Source organism: Stylophora pistillata, chromosome 3, assembly GCF_964205215.1.
Source record: "Stylophora pistillata chromosome 3, jaStyPist1.2, whole genome shotgun sequence".
NCBI lineage: Eukaryota > Metazoa > Cnidaria > Anthozoa > Scleractinia > Pocilloporidae > Stylophora > Stylophora pistillata.
The window spans coordinates 7,600,329-7,628,164 of record NC_142521.1 but is presented as its reverse complement, the minus strand read 5'-3'; the positions used below and the strand labels follow the sequence as shown (position 1 = coordinate 7,628,164).

Genomic DNA, 27,836 nt, shown 5'->3' with positions numbered 1-27,836 from the left:
CAACCGAATGGTATTGTAATCTAAAACAGTTATTTTCGTGTTTTCTTTGCTGATTTACAGCTTTCCCCACTGTTATCCCCTTGCTGCCTCCTCTTGCTGCTGGTTTTTCTTTCTTGATTCCTGGCCAAAGCGTCCTCAACTATCTTTCTTTCTTTCACAATGCGTTCACTTAGCCATTTCACAGCTAGCGAGTTCCCTTTAAATGAATACTGGCAAGGCACTTCTAGACCATAACCACCACCTCGATTTACTCTCTTTCCAGTCACCGTGCATGTTACAGTACTCGAGTTGATTTCCAAAAACTGGCTTACACAGCGTGAATAGGACAGCGGCACGTGGCCGACCGCACATAGTCATCTCGCATGCGTGACTGCAACCGCGTTTTTGTCCTTTTCATTCAGCGGTTCTCGCACGCAGTTCAAACTCTCGCCAACAGTGGGTGTCCATTCATCCTTATAAACGTGGTAGCCACGCACAAAGGAGTCAGTTAAAGCTATAATGATCTGTGGACATGTCAGCTCGTAATACAGTTTTGCATCCAAGTCCGTTCTTACATATATCTGCAGAAATCGATGTGTACATTAATGTCTGATGATCTGATGAATGCAAAGGGAGCAAAGAGAAATCATTTTATTCCTTGACAACGCAGGTTGTCACCCAGTTTCCCTGCAGGAAATGTTTTCAAACATAAAAGTTGTCTTTCTTCCTCCCAATACGACATCACGACTTCAACCTATCGATGCAGGCGTAATTAAGAATTTCAAAGTAAGGTACAAATTTGTTGTTTCGCGTGTGAACCGCAGACTAACAGCTCCATATATCGCCAAGGAAGTTGATGTTTTACAGGTAATAAGGTGGATCAAGCAGGCCTGGATGAGGTACCAGAAGAAATTGTTCAGAAGTGCTTTGACAAATGTGGATTTTCCAATGTGGTACAGAATAACGAGAGATCTGAGGAAGAAGAGGATCAAGAATTCGCAGAGCTTGTACGACGATTCCATCATGTGGGCTTCCTGTTAATACCACCCTCCCCAACTGGCGACAACGATTGAGGGATGAAACCCTCGATCTCTATCAAAAAGAGTCCGAGGAACCTGCCAGCAAAGTTGTAGTGGTCGCAGAAGAAGACGAAGAAGACCAAGATGTGGACTTTGAACCAAATGCTCCAACCATCAAATCCACTACAGAAGCTCTTAGACTGGTTGACGGCCTAAAGGAATTCGCTTCAACAACGCTGCAAGATGAAATCCTCGTATCAAAATTAAGCAGCGTTGGTCAGCGCTTTGAGGATTTTCAACTCTTGCACCTGAAACAATCCACGATCACAGATTTCTTTTCTTCCTAAGTCCATGCCCCGACCAAAGCCATGGCTTTCACCAATACATCTCGGAGCCTGGAACAGGCTACGAAAGACAGCGCAGAATGTACTGTTCACTGTTTGCACTCTAGTTAACCCATTAACTATTGATTGTAATACGACAAGAGATTCAATTTTACAAATATGTTTTTGTTCCAGTTTGTAGGCTTCGTTCAAGTAAATAACTTAAAACAAAGTTTAAACAGACGCGTATTCACTGTGCACAGGTTCAGCATGGTATTATCTTACAATTCCTGGGGTCATGTTACGCGGACTCTCTATAAGCCGGACACCTCTCTATAAGCCGGACACCTCTCTATAAGCCGGACACCTCTCTATAAGCCGGACACCTCTCTATAAGCCGGACACCTCTCTGAGACGGACAGCTGAGGCCGGTCCCGATGGTGTCTGTCTTAGAGAGAGTTGACTGTACCTTTTCCAACATAAACATGAAAAGCGCAGCGTAAACCTTTTGTGATAATAGCAAGATACAAAAGAACAAAAGTTGACCTACAAAATGCATATATAGCCCAGTGTAGCTGTGCATAGCCCTGTAGAGTTGTGTGTAGCTGTGTATAACCCCGTAGAGCTGTGGATAGCTGTCTATAACCCTGTAGAGCTGTGTATAGCCCTGTGTAGCTGTGTATAGCTCTTTGCAGCCCTGTATACCTGTGTATAGCTCTGTACAGCCCTGTATACCCGTATTTATTAAAAACTGAGTCATTGGATAATGCAATTCAAGACTTTTAATTGGCTTAGCCATTATGGTATATGAGCCAATATACCATAATCTAATATCTGTATATTGTAGCATCCGGTTTCTTCTTACAAAATAAAGTCTAGAAGATTTGTCTAATATCTTGGGGGCGTTTTTTTCAATAAAACAATTATTCCACGAGCGCGCGTTGGATATAAGATGATAGATAGCCAACGAGGCTCGTAGCGCCTCGTTGGCTATAATCATCTCATATCCAACAAGCGCGAGTGGAATAATTGTTAAATAGCTCTGTATAGCTGTGTTTAGCCCTGTAAAGATGGGTATTTCTGTATAACTGTGTATAGCTGTGTGTAGCTCTGTATAGCCGTGTATAGCCATGTATAGCTGTGTATAGCTCTGTATCGCTGTGTATACTAGCCGTGTATAGCTGTGTATAGCCATGTATAGCTGCGTATAGCTCTGTATAGCTGTGTATACTAGCCGTGTATAGCTCTGTATTGCCTTGTATAGCTGTGTAGACCTCTGTAGAGCTGTGTATAGCCCCGTATAGCTGTGTTTAGCCCTGTCTAGCTGTGTATAGCCCTGTATAGCTGTGTATAGCCCTGTATAGCTGTGTATAGCTGTGTATAGCTGTGTATAGCCATGTATAGCTGTGTATAGCTGTGTATACTAGCCGTGTATAGCTGTGTATTGCCTTGTATAGCTGTGTAGACCTCTGTATAGCTGGTTATAGCCCCGTATAGCTGTGTTTAGCCCTGTATAGCTGTGTATAGCCCTGTATAGCTGTGTATAGCCCCGTATAGCTGTGTATGGCCCCGTATAGCTGTGTATAGCCCTGTATAGCTGTGTATAGCTGTGTATAGCCCTGTATAATCGAATATAGTCCTGTATAGCTGTGTATGGCTGTGTAAAGCTGTGTATAGCCCTGTACAGCTGTGTATAGCTATGTATGTCCTTGTACAGCTGTTTATAGCTATGTATAGCTGTGTATAGCGGTGTATAGCTATGCATAGCCCTGTATAGCTGAACATAACCCTGTATCGCTCTGTATAGCTGTGTATAGCCCTTTATAGCAGTGCATAGCTCGGTATAGCTGTGTATAGCTGTATATAGCTCGGTACAGCTGTGTATAGCGCTGTATAGCTGTATATAGCCCTGTATAGCTGTGTTAAGCTCAGGTATAGTGTATAGCTGTGTATAGCCGTGTAGAGCTGTGCGTAGCCTCGTATAGCTGTGTATAACCTCGTATAGCTGTGTATAACTGTGTATAGCTGTGAATAGCTGTGTATAGCTCTATATAGCTCTGTATAGCTATGTATAGCTGTGTATAGCTCTATATAACTGTGTAGAGCCCCGTATAGCTATGTATGGCTCTGTATAACTGTGTATAGCTGTGTAGAGCCCTGAATAGTAGTGTATAGCCCTTTATAGCAGTGTATAGCCATGTATAGCTGTGTATAGCCCTGTATAGCTGTGTATAGCCCTGTATAGCTCGGTATAGCTATGTATAGCCCTGTACAGCTGTGTATAGCTGTGCATAGCCCTATATAGCTGAGCATAGCCCTGTATAGCTCTATATAGCTCTGTATAGTTCTGTATAGCCCTTTATAGCTGTGTATAGCTCCGTATAGCTGTGTCTAGCCCTGTATAGCTGTATTTAGCTCGGTATAGCTGTGTATAGCGCTGTATAGCTGTATATAGCTCTGTATAGCTGTGTTTAGCTCTGTGTAGCTGAGTATATTCGTGCATAGCTGTGTATAGCCGTGTATAGCTGTGGTCTTGTATAGCTGTGTATAGCTTTGTATAGCTCTGAATAGCTTTGTATAGCTGAATGATAGCTCTGTATAGCCCCATAAAGCTGTATATAGCCCTATATAGCTGAATATAGCCGTGTATAGCTGTGTATAGCCCTGTATAACCCTATATAGCTGTATATAGCCATGTATAGCCCTATATAACTGTATTTAGCCAAATATAGCCGTGTTTAGCTGTGTATAGCTGTATATAGCCGTGTATAGCCTAATATAGCTGTATATAGCCCTATAAAGCTGTATATAGCTCTGTATTAAACGAACGTATCATGTAAATGTAGTGTTAGGACATCTTATGTATGTTAAGTAAATGAAATTTTATCTATTGGGACATAAAACGTACCTACCAAAGTAATTGGGGGGCCCACTTACCAACAAATGAGCCCGCGCTCTAAGTCTAAATAACTTTCTGTGATACTCTCCGTCGATTTTAACAGGTCCCCGTTGTTCAAAGGTTGGATAACGCTACCCCCAGAATAAAACTCTATCCTGTGTGAACGCTATATGTTTTGCAAACACCTATTCGCCGGATAATAATTTATACGTTGGATCGTGTTATCCGTCTTTTATACAACTGGGCCCAGGTGGAAATGTTCTCTTGTTTTGGGTTTATGACACGCAATCAAAATGCCCTCTTGAATGCCTCAAATATTAGTCTTAACACAAAAGGCAATCAGTAATCATTTGTTCACTTTATTATTTAATCATTTCATATTTTGCTTTTAAGTTAGTAGTCTGCACCACTTTCTTACAAATTGAATTCTTTAAATCATTTAAAATCCTAACCCTTCTGTGTATATTAAAGCAGCTTATTACCTCCCGCGGAATTTTAAAAAAAGTCTGTACGTTATATAATGTACAATTAAGTTTCGTCGATACCGTGTCTTAGTTTAATACGTTATCTACTTATTACTTTCGAATTTGACTATATTGGTTATATCTGAGTAACACTCGCTAGTTCTCTATATTATCATTCAATACTGCAAAAATGTCCACTGCGATACACAATTGACAACGCTCCTCCAAGCGACTTTAAGGAGGATTGTGTTTGCTGTTTGTTCCTCTACTGAGATCATCTCAGCCAGACAGGAGTGAAACCCAAAACAATCGTCAAGTGCTTGACCAGCTTTTCCCGCGCTTGCCATCGGCCACTGTTTCCCGCGCTTGCCACCGGCCGCCGTTTCCCACAGTTGCCTCCGGTCGCCGTTTTCCCGCACTTGCCACCGGACGCCTTTTTCCCGCGCTTGCCACCGGCCGCTTTTTTCCCGCGCACGTGGCTCGGCTCTGCGCCTTTTCCCACTCATTCCATCAAACACCATCTCCACTTTACTGTTACGTCTAACTGGTTAATAAAACATACATTCGCACGACCCATTCTCTGAACGGTTCCGTGCTGGTTACGGCTGACGTCGACTTAGCAATTTTCTTTAAACTCTAAAAGCGACAAAATCTCATATCTAATCGAATTTTAGAGAACTGTCGCGCGTAGTAAGTGTATAAAACAATGCTAAGACAAATGTTTCAACCATCGTCAAATAAAATCTTGAACTAGAAGAGTTCATCCTGAAGAGTTCAGCCACTAAAGAAATGCTGAACGTCATGCCCGGGCTGTTGTTGCGCTTGCTGTCCTTGGCCCCAGTCTCTTCGCACGTACAGGTCTTCGTGATCCCTAGGCCTAGGGTGTCCACGCTGGGAAGTGCTACCAGCCCCAGACCCTTGTACGCCATACTGAACCAGTTCATGGCCCCCTGTGAAAGAAACAGGTTTTGTTAGAGTCAAGGTGAACTGAATATCAATACTTCAAATAATTTTTGGTCCCAACGTTTTAATCTTGTCCATCCTTAGCCATACTAGTTCATTCCTGGTTTTCACTGAAGTCTGTTCCCACCGAAACAATATTTTACAGTCATCCTCAAACTCACGGTAGTCAGTAGAAACCTGACTACAACGGCAATCATTTTGAGTATTGCGAAACAAAATGCCTGCTGCAGAAAGTACAAAACAGGTCCACTTTTCAAATAAGATTGCGAAGAAGATTTCATCGTTTCTCGACGCGAACTTCAAGGCCCAATCCAGTTTCCTGTACTTTCCAAACCTGGAAATGTTTAAGAAATGAATAAATAAACGTTTTATACCATGAGACGAACTTTGTCCAACTCCAGGAAGAGGGCTGGCAGCCGCTCGGTCTGCCAAGACATCCAGTGGATCCTAAAAGCAAAAAAACAAACACATGAAGTAGGAAATAAGACAATGACGCACGGAGATGTTATTGGCCCTGTATTTACCGACTTTTACTGAGACAAACCTCCGCGATACGAGATGACTGGAATTTCTGCTTGGAATTAATGATTGCAATTTTCTGTTCCAATTGCAGAACATCAACAAAAGTGGAAAACGAATATTTTACAAAGAGGGAGTTATTTGGTAGATGATACGAATTTGGAAACGTGAAACCAATGCCCTTGGGATCTCGTGGCTCGTAGCTCTTACATTGAGCTGCGGTAAAATTTTTGACTTCTAACTACAATTTATATCAGTGGACTTCCAGTACCTGCCCTGGGGCTCCTGGCGCTCCTTCGTGGCCAAAAACATCATAAAATAAGCTATTATCCAAGATCATTGGGTGATTTGCAAGCTGGTATTGAATATTTTCAAGCATCTGTGAGTTGTAATCCACTTGTTCACCGATGAAATTTCTGCAAACAAAGAAAAACCATTTGGTTGGCAGAGAGCAACTTTTCTGGAACTGTTAGTATTATTCAAGTAAAGTTTACAGTTATCAGAATGTTATCCTTACAGAGTCTACCGAGACGGATAAAGAAAGTAAAGAACTTTCCACATTGATCAAAGCTTTGTACTTAATGAAACAAACTCGTTTGCTAGAGAATGCTATTCTAATGTAATGTAATGTCTCACAATTGTTCTTAAACGAAATAAAAGGGGGAGATATGAGAGCTCTCGAGTATAAGAGCATTGTGATTGGTTAGTTTATGACATCTACCAATATCCCAAGCTCTCAGTTCGAATCTTCATTGGTTTCTTTCCTTATAAACTGGCCAGCTTTGTGCAAGTGCGCGTAAAAGTGGTTTGAAAGTACTACAGGCTAAGTGCTTTTAGTGTCTACAATCTACATTTTTTCCATGAGATCAAAGTATTTTCTTTATAATGCGTGAAAGTAGTCTTTAAACACGACTATACCTCACTGAATTGATTATCTTCCTGAAAAAGCCTCCATATTAAAGAGATGTTTGCTAAATGCCTACAACAAAGAATTACCAACATGCCTGACAAATTGATTATGGCCAACATTACTTTGCTTTTTTTCATTCGATAATGAAATCTCCCCAGAAAAGTGGTCCTAAGCTAGGATCATTCTTCAACCTTTTGTATTATCTTCAAAGCCACAATTGGTATCATTTAAACGTAAAGTTTAATAGAGGAACTGTCTGCCCTAAATGTCACTTGTTCAATCATTTATCATCATTCTTCAACATAGTTATGATAAATAATTACAACAGTTGTGGTGACATTATCTTTCTACATTATCATCCTTACAAGGCTGCTATATTAACTGGATAATCAGTAATACTAGTGGGTAGAAGTTAAAGAGCTTTGAGCAATATCACTTTGAGCTCTGATGCAATATCACTCAGATTTAGCTGCTAAAATCACAAAGGCATGGTAAACTGTCTATAATAAAAGAGTGCTTTTTTATCGCCTGTTCAGGCAGCAACTTAAAAAAATTTGAAATACAGCAATGTGACCTCAACAATTCTACAAAATCCTCTCCAATAAAGGTTGAGCACTACTGAGATGATTGATTTTGGATCACATCCCACTCTGAGCCTTTCCCACAAGCTGAAGTCATCAAAATAGATGTAAATAATTGACCAGGATACAAATATCTGTCAATGGAAGAAGACCCCATTTTTTATTGGAGGTAAATTTACATGATTTCCCCTCTCACATGAAAAAAAATATCCACAATTTTTTATGGAGGGAGATTTAGCAAATGCTAAAAGCAGACAGGGGGATTTGTTTTATATCTTAGAGAGTTGGCATATACTCTAATGATCACAGAACCTTTGTTCATTTGTAAAAACTTTCTGATCTACCTAGCCATTGATTCAATTATTTATCATTACGGTATTCAAAACACTGTAATAATAAAAATCTCGTCAGTGGATCTACAAAATGACACTACCTGTCTGTGCCCATATCTTCCTGAGAAATTCTGCGCATCAAAGGAATATTTCTTAAATTGTGCTCATCGTACGGTTGAGAAGGTTCCATGACATGAGTTGGGTGAACAACAGTTGTCTGATTCTGCTCCTCTGGAAAAGTCACCACGCCTGTTGAAAAACATGGCTGTACCACTGAAGCTTGTGGGTATGTTGGTGCTGAAAAAGAAAAACGAAACAAAAATGACCTAAAGACTTTTTGACTTCAGATAGAATTGATCATTTTGAATTGAAGCTTTAACCTTAACCTTGACCATTTACACCCTAACATCAGTATGCATATTCTCCATATTGTTCTCCATACATTTTAAAAGGTGCTAACAAGGAGAATTTGTTTCACAATCAGGAGCTTCTTTACTAGGTGATCATTTCCTTTATTCTTGTGACCTTTATGTTTCCTTTGAGAGTGACGCTGTAAAGGAAATTAAGGCTTCAGTGTGTATGTTCCTCAGACTCTAGGGGTACAGTATTTTCTGTTAATTAATTACCTGCTGATGACACAGGACTGGACACAATAGGCTGTGAGGATGGTACAGATTCCTCTGGAAATCTGACAACTGGTCTAGCATGTGAGATATTGTCCTCATCTGGTAAAGCAGTAATCAATGGCCCACTAGTGGCTTCAAAGGGTTACAAAAAGACAATGGAAAAGAGGTTAACATCAATAATAACAATAGTAGTTTAAAAACAAGTAAATAAGCTTGTCGTTGTGTTAAAAACAAAATTTATCAATATTCAATTTTAAACTTACAAGGAATGCTTGTGGAAGGTGTGTTTGAGATATCAGATATTGTGAGTGTCTGTGTGCTCGGCTAAAAGAACACAAAAAAATAATAATCATCAATTAAATAAACTTCAAGTCAAGATAACTTTCTGCAGTTATTTCTTTCTGTAGTAATCTTCATAGATTCTCAATCAAAATTTTCAATAATAGCTGGTTTGTCACAAGACCTACTGCTTGTAATCAGCTGACAACCTCTTTACAGGCTTTAAATAAACTTTGTCAGACTGATTGCAGTATCAAACTCCTGAATTTGTTTAATTAAATCAGATGAATTCGAAGAAAATATAAAGTATGATCAACATTGACAGAAAACAATACGAAAGAAAACAGATCTGTGAAAACATTAAATCTAAAAATTTTCAGAACAAACATGCCAGTGGACTCCAGTAGCATTATCAAGCCTTTTAGGCTCAGGATAAATAATTACAACCTGCCTACCTGCCTGAGACAAAAAGAGAAGCTAAAATAGTTTTTTAATGGGCTGTAATTCTCCACAGTCCCCTTAAAAAAAATTATCTTTGGTTACAGACTGAGATGTATAAAGTACATGAATGTTGACATAAACATTTGTGAAATCAAAGGGGCTGACAAATGTTCCCTCTGAAAACTTGACAAAAGATTTCCTTCTTCATCAAAAACTCACTCTTTGAGCAGAATAACTTGGTGGTGGCTGGCCACTGCTGGGACCTGATGCATCTCTGTACTCGTATCTTCCTCTCTTCGATGACTGCTCTTCTGTGCTGTCTTGTAACATCAGTCTGCAAGGAGCAGATGAAAGATTGAAGTTAATCATTTGCAAAAATGTCAGTGGAAGAAAAAAAAAAGTTTTCCCCAAAAGGAGCAAAATCTTAAGCCTTCCTACTTTTTAGTGTGATGTTCTACAGCACATCTAAAGAGAACTCAGGTGAGTTGCATTAGATACTAACTTCAAAGGTAAGAGCTGGTCTTAAAAAAATATCTATAATTGTAATATCTGTATGTGGTAAGAATTGTGAATGACCAACAAAAAGCAAAACTTTCCATGCATAATGGAACCTAATTGGGAAAATACGAAATGTGAATGAACTTTAACACCCGGGTTAAGGCACCAAAAATAATACTTACCGTTTGCGGTTTGCCAGCTTGTCATTTTGATAAATTAGTCGCATCAAATACTGGAACAACTGCAATTTAAAATCCTATACATTATCAAACATCACAATAGCTTATAAACAGACAAGGTAATAAACATCTCTTCTTAAAATTTAAATTGTAGTAATATTGTAGTAATGGAATCTCTTTAGTTTATTGTAAAATCTCTTTAGTTTATTGTGGTAATCAAACTTTTTTAGCTTGCAATGTGTAGTATTTACTTATTTATTTCTAATACCTGCCAAGACTAGCTAATGCTATACGTGGGTTGTGTAAATTTGCTTGTAATGTTCTGTAAAATAATAAACAACAACAAACAACAATTGTTTTTTAATCAATTCTTGACTCGTTTTTTCAGTCCCTCTCCTCACCTTGTTTACAATCTGCTGTTGCCTTTGATGTTTTTGTCGCAACTCTACCAGCTCATTCCACAATGTAACATTTTCTCTGTAAACAGGAAAGAGAAACAATGTTTGTATCATCACTTAACTACCTCTATTATAGTACTTGTTTGTAAAACAAGCTAAAGGAGATAATTTGCTTATCTCTAAAGCTGCTAGACTTGTAATTATTTCAGTAACATATACAGCAATTTATTTCCAGCAAGTTATTAGCACTATGTTCACAAGAAATTCCTGTTGCTGCTAGAAAAATAGTGATCAGATGGTCACCTCTTAATCTGATCAAGTTTCACTGTCATTTCATCTTGTCTCCCTTTCATATCTTGAACATCATTTAGCACTTTAGACACATCCTCAGACTTCATTTTCTTTTCCTCGGGTGTTGCCTACAGAATAAATGCAACAAATGTAATTATCTCCTAGTTAACAAGGCTTCTGACTATGTGTGGATATCATTGAGAAGTTCTCTCAAATTGTCTAAAAGCAGTTGGCACAAAAGCTAGCTGACGGTAGCCCTAGTGAACATTGATTCAAATATACCTGATTAACACAAATTTGATTGACATTGAAAACCACACTGTTCATTCAATAACACAAGAAACTGCTAGTACTCATACTTTGAGGGTGAAACTCGTGTAAATAATCACAATAGTATTGTTTCAAATTGAACCAACAGCACAAGCAGCAAGCATTTTTCCCAGCCACACATTTCTGTAGCACTGGCTACCTGAATCAGTGAAATACCTGTCTAAGCAAAATTACAACCTTTGCTAGCTTGTCTGTTTTTTATAGCTGGTGAACTAACAAACAAACTCAACAGAGAACACCTCATCACAAAGAAACCTGTCTGCTTGCTCTTAAAGCTAATTCACAAAATATCCAACCAATCTCAGACCTTAAAAGCCTAAATTGGAAAAGTCATATTCATTGGACAGGAAAAAAGTTTAATATGAAGGACACTTCAAAAAATCATTGTAGATTTTCTAGTGGTGCCTGCAACTCAGTTAGTACTGTGGTGGCTGTATCATTGAATCAAACTCTGGACAAGAGCCTTGGGAACAAGGCTCCAGGCAACAACCCAGTTAAGAGCTTACAACCTCCACAAATATCAGTCAAGTACCTCGCATGTACTCTCTAGGGTTTATGCAAATTAAGGTAAAAAATTACAGGGAAAACAAACCACCTCTTCAAGTTTGTACAAACCTTTCTTTTGACATTCTCAAGTAATTCAGGATGATATTTGTTGAAATTGTTATTGAAAAATTCCCATTCGTCTTTCTCAGATCTAAGACCTCCTTGTTCAGCACCAATTACTTTACGGAATCCATCTGATCAAAATTTAACACAAAAATAACAATTAATCATCTAGTCAGGTGTGGCAATTTTGATTATGCAACCTACCATGTGCTACAGCCATTTCAATATTGTGCAAACCTCATTAAGTTTATGCAGCTGAAGTAAACAATCTACTTTGAACGACCAATCTAGACTGAACTCTTAAACTTGAATGCTGTAGTATTTTCTGTTTTTCTTAGAAGAGCACGGGGAACTGATGAGCTGAAAAGCTAATAACAAGAATGTCAAAATTTGTTCTTCCATTTACCTGACAACATTCTTGAACCCCCTTGGAAAGTTTAGTTTCTCTCTAAGAATAGCAATTATTTAACTGTTAAGGGAGGAAACAAGAGGTGGGCTTTGTGCATGTGCTGATTTGGTAGGTACTGAGAAAATGTTCACTTCAAATAATTGTTCAAGGCATAGTCCACATAACTATTTAGGTTTCACTCCCAATTACGAAATACAACAAACTGAAAGTACATTCATAAAGAAAATCAATCGATTTCGGACCCAAGAAATTTCTTCAGATCTGCTTTTGTTTGAAAACGAGGAAAAAAAAAAACAACCCTATGAACAGACTGAACAGAAAGGTCAGTATCATATTTTTTGAAAAAATAATTGCATCGACTTATAGCTAACTGAAAAGATTTTGAAAAGGCAGCCTAGGCGAACCTCTTGTTGTAGGGGAAACCTTGTGCATTTCGTACATTGGCACGATCAATTTCAACCCCAAATCGACGTTGCCTACCATACAAATGTTATGCATTGTTATTTCCTGTAAACATTTTACTATTGCACCTGAGATTCACATAAGCAAAAGCGGAAAAATCCTAGAAAGTACAAACACGTAGGCACAGAAATTGATCAAACTCTGTTAGAAGCTATCAATCAATTAAACCGGAAAGCTACCTTCATGTAAGTAGCTAAGCATAACTCTGCGTCTTCGCCCACGCCGTAATAAATACAGGGAAAATAATAGGAATACAAATTCACACATTACGCACATTCTTTTGAATAAAGGTAATAGCTCAGATTCTATTTCAAAGAAATCTAAAAGTGGGCCGCAAGCTGTTCGCAAGATTCTTCATGGATATTAAGGTATACGTAGTAACTCGAAATCGATGTATGTTGAGGATGCTGAAACTATCAAACCTTGAAAACCGAAACTCTTGAATACAGGAAGATAATCAAAAGCCACAAGACCCAGTGAATTATTTTTAAACATATGGTACTTACACATATTCAGCTGGCGGACGAAGCTTGCAAAGTTGTTGTGTTTGAAATACTTTGGAAGTATCTCGCGTGCAAAAGTAGCTTGATCGTGTACCAGAAATCCGGTTCCATTCTACAAGGAAAAAAATCGTAAGGTCGAAATCTTCGTTTAAGCCTCAATTATCGAGGAAAAGGATTTTATTTACTCGTTGCAAGAGTATCGGGTAGAGATCTGTGGTAAATAAGCCAAAGAATTTGTCGCGAAGCGATTGTAGTGAAAGAAAGATTTTCCACCTTGTTCCACGAAATGTGTTCTTCATATTGTGGATCTTCAACCAACTTCCACAATTTCACCAAAAAAGCCGGGACATTAGATGGAATACCACTCGAATCTCCGTCTCCAGTCTTCATCGGCATTTCTTTTCTAAAATCACACCAGACAATAAAGCTTTCTCGCAGGTTACGTGCTGAAAAACAAGCGTAACTTATCAGGCGGTTCACAGATCAGCCATATTCCTCAATCCCCCGCGCGCAAGCTTTATATCCCCTGAGACTTCCCAGTACGCTGGGGCCTGGGACGGTTCACAGTGGGCGTCTTTGACCTTCAGAGAAGTAAACAGCTTTTCCGCAGCATTGCGGTGAATGTGAAATGTCAATTGATGTTCTATATTTAGAAATTCAAATCTTCTAGTCTAAATCGGCCAAAGAATCTTTCTAAAACTACGGTTCAGTCTGTGACCTAGGCGGGTGCCTTAGTTGACGTCATTGGGGCTGGTTGTCATGAGAACAGAGGGGCAAATAATCAAACGGTCTGGATCGAGAACGTTCTACACTGTCCTCGGCCCACGTTTTCCCGTCACTGAGTGTTCCAGAGAATGTATCTGAATCTACATATTTAACATAAATTTGCAAAGAGTTTGTTGACTTTCAGAAGAGTTGAGGCCATAAAAATGTCTTGATTTTCCAGAAGATTGATGGGGAAAAGTGCTTTTCCAGAAGGTGTAATAAGTAAAATGTCCCTTCCTCGCCACTACTGTTTTTCTCTGGTCTGAGTCGTGCACAATCGCTCTGTTCAACTCTGTCACGCGAGAAATTCCTTGTGATAATGTCAATGTATTCAATATTGTCACTGAAGTGAAAGGAAACTTATCAAATAAATTAAAATAATCCCCGGTTTTGTGAAAGGCTAGTGTTCCAATTTCTAACGTCCCCATTATCAACGAATAACAAAAACATCCATTTTCAGTCACGAAAAAAAATTGGGTGTAAATTCTGTAAGTGTATTCTGGAAAATGTTTTTCTCTTTTTTTACGATTAAAATCAAACACCAATACAGAACGGGGTTTTATCACGGTATTATGCAAATTTGCACAATTCTTTCCGGAAGTGAAATAAACACCGCGATATAATAGCTAACTTCGTAAGTCACGCAAGCCGAAGGTTCTCGAACGTTCATCGCCCCTCGTAACGCGTGTTGTTGTTAACAGAACGTTCTAGAACGTTTTCTGTCAGTCGAACTCTTCCGAAAACTACGTCATACAGTTGATGAGTAACAGCGTGAAAGGTTAATCGATAAGAAGTGTTTTTGTCGAACGAAAAACATCGTACGATTGAAAAATATTACAAAGCATTTCGGGACTAAATCGACATGAATTCGAAAGTAAGGTGGTTTTCAACATATTTTTGACAGTCAAAAAAGTATTCATCACATTTGTGACATTCGTGCATCATACGTATTGTAGATGAATATGTGTCAATACTGTCTGGAAATTAAATAAAGGCGAAATGTGAAATGGTCGATTGAATAATGACATTAAAAAACTAACAGTTTGTTACGAATTCTGTTAGCTTAGAAACGCCTTTTTACTTTGGATGTCAGGTGATCTGACTTCCTCGATCGACAAATAAATTTGGGAAAAATTAGCTTAAATCGAAACGTCTATCTAACATTTTGTCGGAAAACTTCAATTTAAAGTGCTTTCTTAAATCAGATTACTACAAGCGACAAATTTATGAATGACCCAACAAGATGGAAAGTACGTTGCGCTCGAAAGCACGTCTATGTAAACATTTTCCACTCAAAATTTCCAGACTTTTTCCCTTTTAAATTTGATATTTTATTACACATAGTATATTTCTAAAGACTTTAAAAATAAATTACCGACGATACGGTTAAAAAATGTCTTAAGATAACTGTACCTGTTGCGAGAAGTTTCTCTGTTATCCTATCTTTAGAGTGGGCGCGTATGTTTGGACACGAAAACGTCACAACTGTTACGTAATTATCCTAATCATTTTATAAAATCTTCGAGATTTTGCGGGGTGCTTCTGATTTTTCATAATATGAACAGCAACTCTTTGCCAACAGTTGGCAGAATGTACACGCGGAGATAATTTGTTAGAATTTGCAGTGCGCGAGTCGACCCAAAGAACATGAGAGGTGAGTGCTTCTCAAAGGCCATACGGTGGCCCATGTGCCCATTGATTTTGAAATCGAACCCGTAGATAAGGGGATATTTTTTATTTCATACAAGCACGATTTGTCATCAGAGGTGCGGTACTCACGTACACGATGCTATCTTTGAGGTGGATATTTACAAACGTGATTTATTCGCGACGTGAAAACAAACTCTCGCGTGTTATTCGCTATAGTAACGCTGATGTGCAGCAACCATATATGACTAGCCATGGATTACGGTTAGGAGGGAGTAATCGTTTTTTTTTTTTCAGGTATCGGTCAAAACTTTGTAAACAATTAAATTGATTTACATGTATATTTAAGCCTGACAAAATTGGCTGAAGTTATTTAGCAAGGTCCAAATTAAAATTTGTGTAGATTATCAAAAGAACTACTGGATGCTCTGTGTAAATTGCAGTACGAGTGTTGGTCAACTATTTTAGCGGGTCCAGTATCATGTATGGACCGGATGGTTATTTTCTCCTTCAAAATTTTTTTTTTATCTTACTGAATTGAAAATGCGAAAGCCTCTTCGGTAAGGGAGCCTAAAATCAGCTAATTTTTCTCATCATCATTCTACTGGACTACACAAGTAAACCTTGCATTGTTAGGTCACATGGACAGAAGCACAAACCCAAGTTAACAAGAGTATTTTGACATGTGTAGCAGTTTAACTTTCCAGGGGCACAGGTTACTGGCTTCAACTCCACAAGAACCGAAGGAAGGGGTGACATCCCTGCTTCTTGTATACTCCTATCAGGAACTTGAGGTGAGCCTTAATTTCTTATTGAGGAGAGTTTGAGAGCTCACAGTAAACTAAACGTATTATATGTCTGTATACATTTGATATAATCTTTATTTCACAAAGTTTGAAAAGGGATGTTTTTTAAAGAGTAAACCATAGTTTCTAGGCTAACCGATGATGATAAATACATTCCTGTTTGTGAAGTGAGAACTACCCGGCTAAACTTGTTTTGACTGATTCGTGTATTTTTAGTACGCAGACTTGAGAGTGTATAGCCCTAACCTATCATAACAAAGAGGCTTTCAAAGTCGCTCGCTGTTTCGCTAAAGTCGATCAGATTGTTGTTCATATTTAGGAGGGTTATCCTGCGTTTAAAATACCGGAGAAGTTTGATTTGGAGCTCAGAGGGATAGTTTGCTATGAATAATTCATGCATGAACAATGAGTAGGGTGCATCAAAGGACTTTTCGTTTACCTTCCTCCTTAAGCTAAAATTCCGCCTTTAATACGAGATTTTTTCATAGATGCCGAGCAGAAAAAAAAAAAAAAAAAAAAGCCCGGAGGCCCTGTGCGTTAATGCTTTTTTGTAGTCGTTTTGGAGCACTGTTATGCGTGGTTTTATTCGAAGCTCGAAGCTTAAGGTGTGTCGCAGGCTATATTTAGAACGTTTGAGGGTTTTAAGAGGCTCTTGCTCGATGGGACTTTACTCTTAAAAGATTTTGAGTTCGTTATTGCTTCACGATGTATTGTGCGACAGATTCCGGAAAAAAAAATCTCTTTCTTTCGCGTATGTCTTTGTTTCCTTGTGCGAGAGTAACCGTGATCGTCTCAGTGAGCACCGTATCAAATTGTGTTCTATTCGATAAGATCTTATAATTTTCCATGCTGTTATAATAAGGGAGTAAACATATACGTCTGCCAGCTAAACTTGCTGTAAGTCTGACTGAGATTCGAAGATGCAACCGAGCTGTGTTTGATTTTGTGGAAGAATGTCGTAAACTGAATGATTCTTAATGAGATAATAAGAACTCTGTCGAAAATTATACTTGAACTCGAAGCGACTAAAATGAAGCCAACTGTGTTCTGCAAGTTTAGCAGGGAGTTGTCAAATATTTGCCTCGTCGATTTCGCTTCGATGGAGCATTCGAATTTTGTATCCGGAGTTCTTCGCTATGTGTGTATTAGTGTTAGATGTCTTCTCCCAGACGACAAATCCCGGCCCCTTGCAATTGTACTTTTCTCTCTTCCAGTGATGACCGCTTAAGCACTTGAATTCGTTAGCTACGAGCTGCTTCAAAGCATCCCTGATGAGATTTTGGTAATAGGTTAGCCTTAACTGAGTCTTTGTAATGAACGGTCGAAATTTAGCGAGGCCTTACATACAGGGGAGAGCGATCGGTTTGTAAGACTGCGGTATGTTTGGATGTTTTACACGATTTTGCTGCAGTGTTTTAGTTCCGTGCGGCTAGTACATGCCGCTGTCGCTCAAAATTACAAGTATACACTTCTAATCGGAAAATTTCAGGTGTTATCTCTCCGAGGCCGCATAAATGATACTTACCTAGCGAGTAAAGTGACTTCTGTCCCCTCGTGCGCTCTAGAACAATCTGTGTCTCGTTGCCTACACGTACACGACGCTAGCCAGCATACACGCTATCACACTAATGTGACGCAGACGCAGTAAAGAGTCTGGGGGTTAATTGATGCTACTCACCTGAAACATGAAGGGCTTCTTTTTTAAAGCAACCTCTGTTAAACAGTTGATGACTCATGGTATGTTCAAGTTAATAAGTGAAATTGCTTGCAGTGATAAAGTTAAAATGTAAGGTAGTTTTCATCGCTTTGGTGAAACATTAAAACTTCAGGTCTCTGCGTTTTTACAAGTAGGATGCGAAGCACAATTCAAAACTCTTAGACTAAAATGAAGAGAACGGTACCTATTTCAAAAGAACAACCTCATTCAATCATTTGCGTGAATTCCGATACTTGCTAAAAAGATTCGCGGTCCAGTTTGTATCATTCTTGCCGCACTTGTCTCTAAATTTATTCCCCTTGTGTTATAAGCGCCGCCAAACAATCAGGATTTCTGCAGCTGCCTAAAAGGTCGTGATGTACACAAAATGCCTCGAACTTTCAGACACGCTTGCTTTTACGATGAACACACTATTCAGCAAAGAACCGAGTTCCCAAATCCATTTATATATAAATCTACGAAGACCATTCTGTGCATTGTGAGTTTGTTTGGGGTCTTAACCTTTAGGAAAACGGGTTTTAACGCAGCATATTAAAAACTTGGTATCAGCGGAAATATAAAAATGGAAGAAGAAGCGAATGACCTTGGCTAGGTTATAAATATCATTAAAAAAACCCTTATTTAACGGTTGATAAACAGATTAGTTTTGGGTAATAAATATGTTTGAAATTAAACGTAGGATGCAAGAACAATATTTTCTAATGCAGTAAATGGCTTGAACCCGGGGGTAACATGTGAAGGTGTAGTCTGATCGTCCGGGTGAGTGTAGTCCTGAGAAGGACTGTAGTCGGTGGTAGTGACTGACGTTTCGACAACCTGTGCGGCGGAAGTCATCATCAGAGTCAAGTGAATGATTGTTGTCAGTAGAAAGACTGACAACAATCATTCACTTGACTCTGATGATGACTTCCGCCGCACAGGTTGTCGAAACGTCAGTCACTACCACCGACAACAGTCCTTCTCAGGACTACACTCACCTGGACGATCAGACTACACCTTCAAATATTTTCTAAAGAATTTCCCAGAATCTATCTAGGGTGTACTTCATTTCGTAACAAAACTAAAAGGATCAGAAAACAATTCCACACGAGGGTACTAATTGATTTCTTCTCAGCTGTTACTGAAATATTTTTCCATAATAGTTTCAGTTTTTGTACAGCATTTGGAAAGGCTGGTAATTGTAACTCAAACATGAAATTACAAAGAAAGACTAAACTCGAAATCCAAGTTCTGGAGCGAAGATGCTGCGACCTGTTTCAGCCTGCCATCTTGAAGTGAGTCTCAGCACAAATGCAAACTGGCAAAGTCGCTATGTAGAAGCTATGTTGTAGTGAGTTGGCTACTTTACCACGATTTTACCCAGGGGCTTCCATGAAAACCGGTTTTCGGCGGCCGTGTACGACGGACCACAAATCAGACCTTTTATCAAGTTCTGTTTAACCTGCAAGCACAGGGCAGGTTCTCGTGTTTCGCCCCAAGGCCTCCGGCTTTTCATAACACAGTCACCTATTACGCCATCTCCAGCCGCTTACAGAAAAGGTTGTGGAAACCCTCCTTTTACTGTAAAACGGCCTGTGAAAGATGGGCTTACTCCTCAACAAAAGATGCCACGAGATTATGACTGCTGAAGAATATCTTTTCACGCCAAATTACTGATAACCTCACACAACTCAGTCTAGTTCCTTCCCATAGAACTTAAGTTACGTACCACAATTTTCATACGGAACATGAACACTACCTGATTACATGTTAGGCTTAACATGGAACTGAGTGATGAGTGAGTTCAAGCCAGATTCATGACGACAAAGAGAATTAACGGTACTTTTTACAAAGAAAAACGTCCGATACATCATGTGGAGGCTTCAAGGATATAACATCGTTTTTCTGCAGACAAATACTTGTTATAAGACTTGTTTCATATCTGGTTTTAGGTTTTTTTTCATTCCCCATTTAACATTAAAACTGACATATAGAAGAATAATAGTTATCGAACATATATCTAGGTATGATAATCTTTGTCACAGTGTGTATGTTAATTGAGTTGCCTGTGATGAATTCTTGGAAGATGGACTGAGAAGGAGGTGAGATAAACTTTATTTCAGTCGGTCATGATTTCAATCGTTTGTTAACGTCTGAAGATTCTTTCCTTTTTTAAGATTGTGTTCTCTTGTTTATATAGCGCCAGTTTAAGTGCTTATTTTCTCAGCCAGTTTCAGTCAAGTTTGTATTCCATTCATTGCTGTATAACACATCATTTTAGTCCTACAACTTAGCACAAGAAGCATCGCATTGTTATTCATGGTAACCAACAAAGTAAATAAAGATTTATTTGTTCTGTGAAAAAACAGAGTGAATTTCTTTGACTTTAAGTTCGATATAATTTGTCAATAATTTTACTGTAACCAAATCAGTTCTGGGCTAGCTAGTACCCCCTTGAAACTGATGGTTTTGTAAAATAAAAGTGAAAACTGGGAAATCATCGGTGAAATTGTCTTGATAATCTCCTTCACAAACACACCTTACTAAGTGAACGGTATAACTCTTCTTTATCCTTACCAATGGTGACTAAAAATTCTTATTTCTTCTTCCGAAGATCTGATTCGTAATTCTCCTTTCTAACTGTCACATATTTCAGTGTCACGATTAGTACAGAGAATTAGGAATTATATCTCGTCAACAGCTTTTTGCTGAAAAGAAGTCTATTCTCATCACTTGCCTAAAAGATATTGTATTGAAATTGTGAGGAAAAGCTACCTGATTCCAATCACGTATGGGGCTCAAGGGTTTAGCGACAGCCTATCTACTCTTCCAGGCTTCCCTAGTTCAGTTTTGAATGCTAATCGTCTCATCAGATATGTTTAAATGCACTGTTGAGTCAAACAAGACACCTTGGAATGAGGTAAGAGCTACTTTTAAACGCTCAGCACCAACTCTGTGATTCAAGGTGGCTCTGATCTTGTATCTGACTTGTTGGTGATAATTGATACGAGAGTATTTCTTTTACGTCAACATTAATCAAGAATTATGGTATTGATTTAACTTACTCGATTAAGCGTAACCTGCTTAAAGGTATACCCAAATCAAAAACACTTAAATTTTTAATTTTTTTTTAAAAACAGTGAAAAAAAATTAAATATCCCTTGGTTGCGGAGAGGAAACTAAGTACTAGCGTTTTTCACTCGAGGATAGACGTAGCACTAGTGTGCTACTTTTGCCGCGAAAGTTTCTATCAGGAAGACTAAATGGAGAATGAAACGCTTCGATCTGTGTCAAAGAGACTTGGAATAACAAAATTAGATGTCTTGAAGAAAGCTGCCGAGCTGGAGCGATTGATGAATGTTCGTGGTTGCTCTTTGAATTTAACAAGTGTTTCTAAATCTGTGATTTGTCTGGAGATCGCAGCGAACAATTCACAAATTCCAACGAATAGGGTAAGGTACCGGTAGATATAACATGCTTCAATCTATTAATCTGCAACTAAAAACGCATGTCCGTCGCTAGCAACTGGGTGCAACTCATTTTGTTTTCACCTCTTTCAGTTTGAATATGTAAAGGTGAATTTATACGTACTAGTTTATCTCCTAATTGTTTCACTCAACTTTTTGGACAGTTTCTTCCACTAATGTTTGTTGATATACAAGAAGACTAATCCTGCAACATAGAACTTAAAACTGGTCAAATAAGGTGTTTGGAAATAAAATTTGTCTTGAATTTGCAAATCAATAAAAATATGCTCTGACAGCAATGGAACAGTGGGGATTGACATTGCCAAGTCTCCATTTGTCTGCAGGAAAACTAGCTGTCCATTCGTTTGACATACTGGTAAATAAGAGTCTAACATGACAATCTCTAGTAAGTGGACATTCCCCCTATTTTTCTCTGGTGTCTGCTAATGAGAACAATTCCTGTAGTTAGACTGCTCTACCAACAGACATGTTTTTTAAATTCCTGAGGGTGTCTGCTTACAAGAGAGTGTTGATTTTATATCAAATCAGCTGTCAGCCAGCCATCTACTGATGTATAAATCAACTCTTTAGAAAATTGTTTGGATACTGCAGTGCATCTGTTCAATAATAGATCACAGATGATGTCACGGTGGTACTTGATGTGCATCTGAGTGTGCCACTGAGATGTTCTTACCGCGTTTTGACGTCTTCTGTGATATATTCTTGCACAGACCCACGGCAACATGGAATCTCTTTGTTTTATGCGATAAAAAGGCTGTACAGCCCACTGGATTCAAAGGTTTGTTTGGATTGATATCTTCCCCCTCTATTTGAACCCAGATAGATAATCAATATCTTACTAACTTCCTTTTTACAGTTCATACTGTATGTTACAGAGCCTGTTTTATTTTGGTCTGATTTATGGCCTACGCCTTTTGCTCACATATTATTCTCTGAGTAACTTACAATATGGACATTGAACTGGTTTATTAAGAGGTACATTGTATCAACTAGAGCTCTTAGTATACATAATGTGAAAATCTTCACAAATTATCAGCATCAGTTGAGTACAAGTCTCTCACCCTCTTGATTTTTTATCATAGAATGTTGCAATTCAGCTTTCTGGAATGACCAAGAAAGGTTACATCCATGCTTTTAAAGCAATTGAGTGTCTGTTGGGAAAACAAAAGGAGTTTACTATCAAAGATCTTGCTGTACAATTTGGTTGCATGGAGGCTTCAGACCTGGCACAGCAAATCCACCAAAGGTGCATACTTTGCTCTTTACACCCTTTCATCAGTATTCATGTTCTCTATACTGTTTTCTTTACATTTTGTATGGTATCTACAAGGAGAATTTGTCTTACAATTCAGAGTTTCTTGAATCTGTGATCATTTTTGTTATTCTCATGACCTTAATGTTTGATTTGTGAGTGATATTGTAGGAAGAAATCAGATGATTATCACTCTTAGAAATCAAAAGGGTTAAATACCAATGTGTTTGGTGTCATTTGTCCCCCATTGTACCCCTGGTCAATATTACAAATTTAAACCAGTTAAGCGGGTGACGCACCTTGGCAGTTTTAAAAGCCACTTGTGGTGATTTTCAAAAATCCAGAGGTGGATTGTGATTTTTGCTGATAGCATGATTGGCATATAAAATTGCTTATCGCTTTGATCAAATTAGCCTTGATCAGCAAATATAATTGCCAGGTGTGTTGTGGGCTTAAGAAGAAGTGTCTGTAATTTAGGGACAAGGTTTTAAAATTGCATCTAGACGTTTTACTCTGTTTCAAATTTCTTACACTAGGAGAGCCCAATAATTTATTATATGAAAGTTCAATTTAAGGTTATATTATATAATATGTTCTGGTTTTTTTTTGGAAGAAAAAAAAATGGAATGTAACCTAGCTAATACCATCTCTGTGTCACCCTAAAAATTCTGCTGTTCTCTTGAAGTTTGTAATGACAGAAATCTTATACTAATTTGTCAGAATTAAAGTTTGTTCTAAAAATACTCATGTTACAATAAAGAAATATTTGTTGGCTCATTAACCTCTTCAACCCCCACAAGTGACCAAGACATAATTTCTCCTTGCAATATCAATACAATATCAAGCAGACAAGTAATAAGAACAAAAGAAGAATATCAACAAGGGGATTATTAGTTGATCCAATACCAAATTCTTGGAAACAATGTCATAGGAATTGTATAACAGACAGTTAAGAGAAATACTAAATAAATGAATTCTTGGAAATGTTGGAGTTAAGAATGGTGGAGATATATTTTAGGGGGGAGGGGAAGGGAGATGATGGATAGGGATGAATGGATCGGGTATGAATGGAAATGGGATGAATAAAAAGTAGAGAACATTTGAGGAAAAGCAAGCTTAGAGCTGAAAGGGTGCTGCCCTTTAAAACAAACAGAGAGTTTCCAGCTTTTCCAAAACCATTATTGATCATTATGGGTTACACTCTCATTGAATTCCTTACTTAACTGTCAATTGTTTTCATGTTTCTTTCCATTCTAATATCTTGTGTGGTTTATTGTCAGCTCAGTTCATTTTGTAATATTTCTTTGCCACCTTTGAGTTCCATTATTTCCCAAGCCTCTGTAATACTGTACTTTTAATTTTTGTTTTAATATTAGCCAGGGTGGAATTGAACTTACAGTAACCAATCCTAGCGCTCTTATACACACCGGTACGTTGTCTTAATAATTTCTCATAGTTATAAACAGGAGTTTGTACAAGAAGTTGAAGATGTGAGTCACCCAATATTTAAAGCAGCTGCACTTTATACAGCTTGCAGGTAATTGTCTCAAAACTGATTCAGTCAGTTGTTGTTGTTTTTTTTTCTTGCCATCTAATTGACAAATCAACAGTGATTTGGCATGGTCTGTGCACATGAGGTGCTGTCAAGTGAGTCTGCAACAAATTTTGACCACTAACTGTGATGACAAATATCTTTGTTGATAAGAGTGTAGACTGTGCTAAACCATTGTTGATTTGTTTTAATTTACCACTATATTGACCTCAATTACTATTATTCCTTCATTCTGTGACATGTTGTGTGACATGTCGCTTTGAGCAGCCTTGTCTGTATTCTTATTGACAGTGGCAAATTGACCATTCAGATAGTGATATTACTGCCAATTGTGGTAAAAATATGTAATTCAAACTCTGACTCTATTGAATCTTACTTGGTAATTTTTCTTTAGGTATAAGAAAATCAAGATAGACAAGACAAAGTTATTGAGTGTTCTGGGAACCTGCAAAAGGTCAACATTTGACAGTTTGTTCAAGAAGATGGAGAAAATACCAGATATGCTAGAAGCTGGTGAGACTTGCTATGAACAGTTTGCATGATAGTTATAATGAATTTGGGTGGCACAGTTTATAATCAAGTGTCAGTTAAGCGACATAATTGTATGAGAGAAGACCAAATTTTGCTTGTATATGCTGTTCTAAATCAAGCCAGAACAGGGTTTATTTATTTTATAACCCTTCCATTAATTTTCACATCGCAATTAAACTGCGCGTAAAAACACAGTAAAAAAAACCAGTGGTGATCTCATGGTGAATGCGTGTGATTGACACAAGCAAGCAAAAAAAAAGAGTTTGGTTTCCTTCCTTGTAAATAGGAGAATGGAAAAGTTGACTCTTGTGTTGACTATGTTTCTTTTTCACAGAAAAAATCGGAGGACAAATATCGATGCGGACGGGGGTTATTGTGTGATAACTGTCCTGTGATTTTGCACCACGTGACATAAAGTAACCAGTAAAATCGCGCCAAAATTAATGGGTGGGTTATAAGTTAAGTTAACACTTTAACTCCCATGAGTGACCAATGGAAGATGGAATTTTTCCTTACAATATCAATACAGTGTTTTCCAGAAACTGAGATGTGAGAAATAAAGAGAAATAGCAATCAGGACATCATTAGTTGATCCAATACTAAATTCTCCAAACAACATCATGAGAATTGTGTGTCACACAGTAGGAAGGATTACCAAAAAGATCTTAGTTGTGAAAGTGTTAACTTTTGGTGAATAAAGCATTCATCCAAGAAGATTGACTCTTTTCTTTGTCTAACCCTTTTTGCAAAGACATTTTTCAACTCTCTTCATTTGACAATCATTTGTTTCACCCTAACAACAGTAAGCATATTCTCCATACTGTACTCTACACATTTCCTGAGCTGCTGACAAGAAGAATTTGTTTAACAATCAAGAGCTTCTATAGATGGTGATCATTTCCTTTATTCTCCTGACCTTAATGTTTGCTTCGGCGGTGACATTGTGAGGAGAAATTAGATGTTAGTCGTAATCTAGGAGAGAAGTGTAATTGATTTCTCTATCAGATTTTTAAACCAAGAATAAAAAAAAAAAAAATCATTTCAGATCTATATTTAATATATAGATTTCTGGCATCTTGTCAGAAAAAGCATGAAAATATCCTTCTGGTTCCTTCCAAGACCGTGTGGATGTTGTCCTGTGGAGATTATAAGCCACTTCCTTAATTAAGAAAGTATTGAATTAATTAACAAACTGTTTTAAGATTTGTAAGCAAAAATCGCAAAACAGGTATGGAATCACATAAGGAACTTGGTAAAAAATAGCAGTATACAACATGTGACCCTGTGAGTGAATTGAAAAGGGAATAAAATTATACCAACATTTCTAACATTTTCTCTCATATAAATATTACTTTTGATCAAGCTGAAAGTAAGAGGAAGACTTCCAAAAGAGGCTATGGACTTCTACAGAGAGTCAATGAAATAGTGGAAGGTTGGTGTAATCTTAGTGGTCATGCTCTAAATAGTGAAATGTGTAATATCTATACATCCGGAATTATCATTTATGCCCTAATAAAGCTTCAATTTTCTGATTGGATTGTCTCCTCTTCTTCCACCACTCCCCCCCCCCCCCCAACACCACACCACACCACACACACACACACACACACACACACACACACACACACACACACACACACACACACACACACACACACACACACATACACACACACCGCACACACCGCACACACCGTACACACCGTACACACTGCACACACACTAAAAAAGAAAACACCAAAATAATAAACACAGGGCAAAAAAGATATGTACAAATGGTTGAAACGCTTATAGTATGCATAGTATTTCATTAATCTAACCTAGAAACATTTATCAGAAACTTAGGAAATTAGGTAATAGCTTATATATAATAACTAGTGATTTAAAAATTGGTTTTGAGGAGGACATGAGCTTAGTTTGTGAAGAAATCTCAATGGCTTGAGTGTCGACCTACAATAAACATGATCCTGGTTCATATGGGACGTTCTCTTTTGTAGATAAATCTAGCTCATCCAAAAAATCAAAGGAGGACGATGAAGGTACAGACTCTGATGACAGAGAGTATGAAGAGTGGAAAAGAAGAATACTGGAATCGGCAACCAAAGCCATACAGTCCCAAGACAAGAAAAGTACAGACAAGGATAACTCATAGTGTTGTGTATTTTTCTGACCATGGTGTCTTAATAGAATGTATAAAGTATAATATCGTTATATCGTTTCCTTTGTTCCTTCTTCATCAAATGAAGACTTCGGCCGAAGCACAATCGTTCGCATCAAAGTGTCTTTCCTGGTTTTGAGTACATTCTCTGCTGTACAATTTTCAAACGACTGGCTTTTTCAGCTTGAACTTTTCCGCTGGTTGTGCGCGAGAAATCGATCGGTCGGCCAGAATTGGGGTATGATCGCAGTTTTCAGTCCACAAACATGCTGAGATGATAAATTTTTCAGGTATGAGTGAGAAAAAGGTTAGCTAGAGTTGCTTTCACGCATTCTTTGGCGAATAAAAGTTTACCTTATTCTTGCCTTTTGAGCATAAAGAGTTGTCATAAGCGTTTCACTTTAACTGCCACTGACAGATATCAGCGGTATTTATGTGTGTGTACACCTGCCGGTTCTTCTTCCTTTGGCGATTTTTTACTTTTTTACCCAAAATAAGGGGGGACGGGGATGGGTCGCTCCCCTAGATCTACCACTGTAATGACTTAAAGAAAAGGAAATGAAGAGTTCTATGTAAAGAAGAGGCTTACATATTCAGCCAGTAAGATTTCTTCACAAACTAAGCTCGTGTCCTCGCGACCAAAGAAAAAAAATCCCAAAATGTCTTATTTGTGGTTGGTTTAAGCAAATAAAGGGATGATCCCATAAGTGGTTAGAGTGAAATAAGTGTCTTGGGTCAATTCGTGAGTTGGTTTTTTGGTTCTCTGTTAGAGGTGCTTCACTGGCTCGTCAAGGAGTAGGCGGTTTGTGCATTCCTCTAAAAAAGACCCACCGCAGCCAGGCTTGCTATGCCTGACTTCAAATCGCAGTATAGATTAAATGCTGAAAGTCTGTACGAACAGAATCTGAGTTTTGTCTGCGATCGTTA

At 38.2% G+C, this 27,836-nt stretch overlaps 2 protein-coding genes across 10 annotated transcripts; one reads left to right on the top strand and one right to left on the bottom strand.

Annotated features, from left to right (window-relative positions):
* Positions 1-4,563: 4,563 nt before the first annotated feature.
* On the bottom strand, positions 4,564-17,846 carry LOC111326177 (heat shock factor protein 1). Of its 4 annotated transcripts, none has more exons than XM_088755079.1 (14): positions 17,758-17,846; positions 13,288-13,460; positions 13,018-13,126; positions 11,647-11,771; positions 10,714-10,829; positions 10,414-10,489; positions 10,016-10,074; positions 9,555-9,669; positions 8,879-8,939; positions 8,616-8,747; positions 8,163-8,286; positions 6,438-6,582; positions 6,022-6,094; positions 4,564-5,634 (listed from the first exon to the last, which is right to left on the bottom strand). In XM_088755079.1, the coding sequence occupies exons 2-14, from the start codon at positions 13,408-13,410 to the stop codon at positions 5,459-5,461; spliced, it is 1,434 nt and encodes a 477-aa protein (XP_088611205.1). In that variant the 5' UTR covers positions 13,411-13,460; positions 17,758-17,846; the 3' UTR covers positions 4,564-5,458. The 4 variants fall into 4 exon arrangements, with proteins under 4 accessions (XP_088611205.1, XP_022785885.2, XP_088611204.1 ...); XM_022930150.2 differs by having other exon boundaries at positions 8,091-8,286; positions 17,758-17,844; XM_088755078.1 differs by lacking the exon at positions 17,758-17,846 and having other exon boundaries at positions 8,091-8,286; positions 13,288-13,698.
* Positions 15,281-27,288, top strand: LOC111326392 (origin recognition complex subunit 6-like). 6 transcript variants are annotated; one of them, XM_088755085.1, is made up of 9 exons: positions 15,290-15,433; positions 16,121-16,220; positions 19,092-20,848; positions 21,069-21,380; positions 22,499-22,662; positions 24,125-24,205; positions 24,615-24,733; positions 26,115-26,183; positions 26,749-27,288. In XM_088755085.1, exons 4-9 carry the CDS (start codon positions 21,192-21,194, stop codon positions 26,901-26,903), a joined length of 777 nt encoding a protein of 258 aa, XP_088611211.1. In that variant the 5' UTR covers positions 15,290-15,433; positions 16,121-16,220; positions 19,092-20,848; positions 21,069-21,191; the 3' UTR covers positions 26,904-27,288. The 6 variants fall into 6 exon arrangements, with proteins under 6 accessions (XP_088611214.1, XP_088611211.1, XP_088611216.1 ...); XM_088755086.1 differs by having other exon boundaries at positions 15,305-15,433; positions 16,134-16,220; XM_088755088.1 differs by lacking the exons at positions 19,092-20,848; positions 21,069-21,380 and having other exon boundaries at positions 15,281-15,433; positions 16,063-16,220.
* The last annotated feature ends 548 nt before the right edge of the window (positions 27,289-27,836 follow it).

Bases quoted from the DNA above. Each gene is read 5' to 3' on its own strand.
- LOC111326177 (XM_022930150.2), bottom strand. From the start codon at position 13,410: ATGCCGATGAAGACTGGAGACGGAGATTCGAGTGGTATTCCATCTAAT. The intron at 11,772-13,017 runs GTAAGTACCATA...AATTTTGATCAG, and splicing joins CGTCCGCCAGCTGAATATGT to ATGGATTCCGTAAAGTAATT. The intron at 8,748-8,878 runs GTAAGTTTAAAA...AACCCTTTGAAG, and splicing joins ACCTTCCACAAGCATTCCTT to CCACTAGTGGGCCATTGATT.
- LOC111326392 (XM_088755085.1), top strand. From the start codon at position 21,192: ATGGAGAATGAAACGCTTCGATCTGTGTCAAAGAGACTTGGAATAACA. The intron at 21,381-22,498 runs GTAAGGTACCGG...TTTTTATCATAG, and splicing joins CACAAATTCCAACGAATAGG to AATGTTGCAATTCAGCTTTC. The intron at 22,663-24,124 runs GTGCATACTTTG...AATTTCTCATAG, and splicing joins GCACAGCAAATCCACCAAAG to TTATAAACAGGAGTTTGTAC.